Source organism: Bombina bombina, chromosome 4 (genome assembly GCF_027579735.1).
Source record: "Bombina bombina isolate aBomBom1 chromosome 4, aBomBom1.pri, whole genome shotgun sequence".
Lineage (NCBI taxonomy): Eukaryota > Metazoa > Chordata > Amphibia > Anura > Bombinatoridae > Bombina > Bombina bombina.
In genome coordinates this window covers 496,684,031-496,690,030 of record NC_069502.1, presented here as the reverse complement: position 1 = coordinate 496,690,030, position 6,000 = coordinate 496,684,031, and the positions used below count along the sequence as shown (strand labels likewise).

The following is a 6,000-nucleotide window of genomic DNA, read 5'->3' as shown; positions in this document are numbered from 1 at the left end:
TGGTTAGTTTTTAAACATTGCAATATGTTTGCTTAGGACTTTTTCACTCGACCATTATGTGGAGTATATTTGTATTCAGGAGATAGCTGTTGGGGCATGGATAAAATAAAAGGTATGGCCAAGGGGTAGGTACGGTATGTGAAATGTCCAAAGTTTGTAGGAATACCATCTTCATGTTTTTGAAAAACAACTCTGTGATAGACATGTATACACATTATTTAATTTATTAAACAGATGATTTTACTGTTTCCTATAAACATGTTATTAAGTGATATCGCTATAAGATGATAAATACAAATCTCTCAGTGTATTTCTTTTAAAGCATTATCAATCAACCATATTTGATTAAAGAAAATGTAAGCAATATTTTGTTGTTGAAGTTGATGATATACATTTTTATCAATGTTATTACTTTTAATGTTCAATTAAAATACATTATTAAAGTCATCAACCTGTTCACAGAACACATGTATCTTCTTATCCAACATATTATGCATTAGTGCACAAAAAGATGTTCAGCCTGTGATGAAAATACCATATTTACATTTTATCACAAAGCTGATTGGCTGAGGATTTATGGCTCTGATGATCTAGCAGTTTGATTGACTTCTCAGAACTATCTACGTTTCTGATGAGAGTCTCCAGCCTCCTTTTTATTTTCTTTTGATCCTCTATAGCACATCCAATAATGATGGACTGAAACTTCTGGTCTATTGGTCCAGGTGGAACATCCGACGTGCATGCACCGTACAGTGATATCAGCTGTGTCTTGCCATCTTCCAGGTTGTCTGTGACTTTCTTCACAATCTCATTAATGATCATGTTCGCTTTCTGTAGGGAAGCCTCTTGTTGGGGATTTCTAATGGTATCTACACTGACCTCTACAGTAAGAGTGCGACCCATCAAGCGCTCTGCTGTAAGACTCAATTCTTCTCTCTCCCCTATAAAGAAAATAAAAACAGTAACTTACAAAATGAATGAAATGCTCAATAAATGTAGGACAATGAGGTGTAAGCACAAATTCAATAACATATGAAAGACTCAATTGAAATATAATTTATACTTGCCTGATAAATTATTTTCTTTCTTGGCAGTGAGAGTCCACACATTACATTAATAATCTATGGGAAATACTTCACCTGGCCGTAATCTGGGATGGAGGCTGCTGACCCACCTCTATATAAGCCATGCAAATCAAACTTCTGAGCCAGAAGGATAGAGTAACATCTGTGGCCTTCTGACCATTGTGCTTACCAGAAAACAGAATAAACAAGGAAGATGGTTGACAAAATTCCTTAGTAGCATGAAGATAAAACTTTAAAGCTCTAACAACATCCAGATTATGCAATAACCTCTCCTTAGAGGAAGAAGAATTGGGCCAAAGAGACGGAACAACAATTTCCTGTTTGAGACAAACTTAGGTAAAAACCCCGTCTTTGAACAAAGTACAGCATTATCCGAATGGAACACCAGATTAGGCGAGTCACACTGAAGGGCAGAAAATTCTGAAACTTTACTAGCAGAGGAAATAGCTAGCAGATACAACACTTTCCAAGTTAGTAACTTAATATTAATAGAATGCATAGCCAACCTCTTATGCAACAATACAGAAAGAGCAGAAATCTGACTTTTGAGAGAACTAGCTGACAGCCCCTTCTCCAAGCCATCCAGTATAAACTGTAGGATATGGAAAGTCTTCACCATGTGCCAAGGAAACCCTGGTCCGCACACTAAGACTGATAAACCCTCCACATTTTATGGTAAATACGTCTGGTAACAGACTTTCGCGCCTGAACCAGAGTATCAATCACTGCCTCAGGGAATAATCTCTGGGGGAAAAATTAGTCGTTAAATCTCCATGCAGTCAGCCTCAGAGAATCTAGATTTTGATTAAAAAAAACTGACTGCGCCAGAAAGTTACACTAGATTGAAATGCCAAGAAACTGCTAAGGGGTCCACCAACTCTGCCTGAGGATCTCTCGATCTCGACCCGTATCTCCGTAGTTTGGCATTCAGATGGGAAGCCATCAGATCTATCTCCGGACACCCCCACCTGCAGGTGATCTGGCATAAAACCTCCTGGTTTAGGGACCATTCCCCAGAGTGCCTACTCACAAAATCTGTTTCCCAGTTCTCCACACCTGGAATGTGGATATCTGATATCTGACATTGGTATGTCTGCCCATTGAAGAATACAAGAAACTTCCAACATCACCAGAGAAGTGCGAGTTCCGCCCTGGTGGTTAACATAAGCCACAGTAGTGCTGTTGTCTGACTGAAATCGAATATAACAGACGGAACATAACTGGGGCCATGACAGAAGAACATTGAAGATAGCCTTAAATTCCAGAAATTTGATTGGGAGAACCACTTTCTCTGGTCGACAGGTTCCCTGAGTTCTCAGAGAACACCACATAGCACCCCAGCCTGTAAAACTCACATCTTTTGTTAGGATGGACACAGGAAACACATGACCTGGAGAATAGGTTCCTGAGACAGCCACCACGAGAGAGATTCTCCCATCTCTTGATCCAGACATATAACCTAAGACAGGTCTAAATGATTTCGATTCCATTGCCTAAGCGTACATAACTGTAAAGGTCTCACATGAAAGCGAGCAAAAGGAATAGCATCCAAAGCCGCAACCATAAGACCTACCACCTCTATGCACTGAAAGCCGAGGAGTGGATTGAAATAGACTGCAGGCAGCCTAAAGCTTCTCCCTGCATTGATCTGTGAGATAAATATGCATAATGATAGAATCTATGATGATCTCCAGGAAGTTCACTCCCATGTTTGGAATGAGAGAGCTTTCAGCCATGCATCTGAAGATACCAGAGTAACTTCTCTGTGTGATATATTGCTAAATGTAAAGATGGCACCTGAACCAAGATATTGTCCAAGTATGGTGCTACCGCAATGCCCTGTAGTCTAAATACAGCAGGGAGAGCCCCCAAGACTTTTGAAAAGATCCTGGCAGCTGTAGCTAGGCTGAATGTGAGAGCTATGAATTGGTAATGCTTGTCAAAAAAGCAAATGATCTTGGTGAATAGGAATATTAAAGTATGCTTCCTTCAGATCTATGATAGCCATGAATTGACCTTCCTGCACAAGAGGAAGGATGGTGCTATCTTCCAGTGGAATAGTAGTGCATTTAACCAGGGTGGAAATGGCGCCATCTAAGTTAGGGACATTATTCCACACCTCTAATCACTATTTGGAACAGGAAACATTCTTTTAAAAGTTGGAAGAGAAAATGGAACACCAGGTTTTTCCCACATCTTGGTTATAATGTCCGCCACCAAGGAAGGTGCAGGGAACTCTTCAGGGGTTTTCAACTTAGGTTTAAAGACAATTTCCAATTTATGAACCTGATTTTCCTCTGTGGGTTTAGACTCAGGTACGCCTAATATACTTAAAACCTCTTTAAGTAAATATCTTAGGTGTTCAATTTTAAATCTAAAAGTAATATCTTCAGAATCCCTTTCAGATTCTCCAGGGGAGTCAGAGGATGAAAGTTCTTCTTCAGAGCTAGCCGAGGAATCGTCAACATCAGCAGGTTGCATTTGGCCTGCTGCAGCTCTAACGGAGGAACCGTGGTTAACCTTCCTTTTTCCTGCAAATGGCATATCACTCATGGCAGCAGAAACCGCAGATTGCAATTGGGCTGCAAAATCACAGGGAAAGGATCCAGCCCCAAGTTGTGTGTTGAGACACAGGGTTGCAGAGAACAGCATGTGCAGGAATAGGGGCCGCCATTTGCGACTGTAGTACTAGCATATCTGGGCATACTGACGTCTGGAAGTCCGCAGAAAATCAAGGGGTGGAATGAGATTGTGGAGACACCGCGGATCTCTGAATACCAGGGCCCCCTGAATGAGACTGCAGAACAGATGTAAGGCATGAGCTGCATAATTGAGCCGGAGGACACACAGTATGTCATAGCATGCATTTTTTAGCTTCAAATACGGGAAAAGGGCAATTATCCTCATGACTAGGTTCTATCATAGAGTCATCCATAATGTAATGCTAATGGTGCACCAAAAATAAATTGAGCAAAATACTGTGAAACCCCACAGCTATTTCTCAAGTTTCTGCCCCAAGCCTACTTAATAATGTTATGTCTGAGGTGTCTTACTACCTCTGTATCAGTGCTGGATCTCCCACGCTGACGTTCTGGCTGCAAGGAGCTACAAAACCTGAGGATTTGGCAGGAATGGTGCAAAAACAGTCTGCAGCGAGACCCAGCACTGCCTCTGTAGTGTCATGCCCCTTCACAAAGTGTAATTTTATGAATAAAGTGACCTCAACCTAAGGTTCCATATAGCTAGCAGAATTGAGCCCTTATTAAATCATATAGGGTACGTGTGTAATCCCCTTTTATATGTATAGGGTCTCAATTCTGTCCACTGTCCCAAACTCGTTAGGCAACAAGCCATTAGCGGGAAAGAGAATATAGTCAGGACTTACCCAGTTTCCTTCTCAGATAGTCTGTCATCATGTAGGAGTCCTGTGACACAAAGGGAAATCAGTGTAACTAACACTCGGCTAGATTACGAGTTGTGCGTTAGGGTTAAAAATGCTGCTTTTTAACGCCCGCTGGTATTACGAGTCTTGCAGGTACAGGCTCACCGCTCACTTTTTTGGCCAGACTCGGAAATACCGCAAATCCACTTAGGTCAATTGCATATCCTATATTTTCAATGGGACTTGCATAACGTTGGTATTACGAGTCTAACCAAAAGTGAGGGGCACAGCCTCTCCTGTCAAGCCTGGTACCGCATTTTAAAGTCCGTAGTTAAGAGTTTTACACTACAACGCCGTAGCATAAAACTCTTAACTAAAGTGCTAAAAAGTACACCAACACCCATAAACTACCTATTAACCCCTAAACCGAGGCCCCCCCCCACATCGCAAACACTAAAATAAAAATTTTAACCCCTAATCTGCCGAACCAGACATCTCCGCCACTATAATAAATATATTAACCCCTAAACGGCCACACTCCCCCATCGCAAACACTATTTAAATATTATTAACCCCTAATCGGCTGGCGATGTTAGAACATCGCCGGCACCTACCTACATTTATTAACCCCTAATCTGCCGACCCCAACATCACCGCCACTATATTAAATGTATTAACCCCTAAATCTAAGTCTGACCCTAACCCCCCCTAACTTAAATATAATTAAAATAAATCTAAATAAAATTACTATAATTTAGCTAAATTATTCTTATTTAAAACTAAATACTTACCAATTAAATGAACCCTAAGCTAGCTACAATATAACTAATAGTTACATTGTAGCTAGCTTAGGGTTTATTTTTATTTTACAGGTTTGTATTTATTTTAACTAGGCAGAATAGTTATTAAATAGTTATTAACTATTTAATAACGACCTAGTTAAAATAAAGACAAATTTACCTGTAAAATAAAACCTAACCTAAGTTACAATTACACCTAACACTACACTATAATTAAATACAATTAATTACAATTTTAAAAAAATATCTAAAGTACGAAAAAAAAACTAAATTACAGAAAATAATAAAATAATTACAAGATTTTTAAACTAATTACACCTACTCTAATCCCCCTAACAAAATAAAAAAGCCCCCCAAAATAAAAAAAGCCCTACCCTAAACTAAATTACAAATTGCCCTTAAAAGGGCCTTTTGCGGGGCATTGCCCCAAAGTAATCAGCTCTTTTACCTGTAAAACACAACCAACCCTACTCTAAAACCCACCCAATCCCCCTTTAAAAAAAAACTAACACTAACCCCTTGAAGATCACCCTACCGTGAGACGTCTTCACCCAACCGGGCAGAAGTTGTCCTCCAGACGGGCAGAAGTCTTCATCCAAGCTGGGCAGAAGAGGTTCTCCAGACGGGCAGAAGTCTTCATCCAGACGGCATCTTCTATCTTCATCCATCCGGCGCAGAGTGGGTCCATCTTCAAGACATCCGACGCGGAGCATCCTCTTCTTTCTTCGTCCGA

The 6,000-nt window shown here is 40.3% G+C and overlaps 1 protein-coding gene across 1 annotated transcript in view; it reads right to left on the bottom strand.

The window, feature by feature from the left end:
* Nucleotides 1–208: 208 nt before the first annotated feature.
* The window catches only part of BAG2 (BAG cochaperone 2), a 92,341-nt gene continuing 86,549 nt past the window's right edge, over nucleotides 209–6,000 (bottom strand). Inside the window, exon 3 of the mRNA XM_053710404.1 lies at nucleotides 209–941. Within this exon, the coding sequence (XP_053566379.1) occupies nucleotides 541–941 (401 nt within the window). The 3' untranslated portion in view covers nucleotides 209–540. The remainder of the gene's footprint in view (nucleotides 942–6,000) is intronic.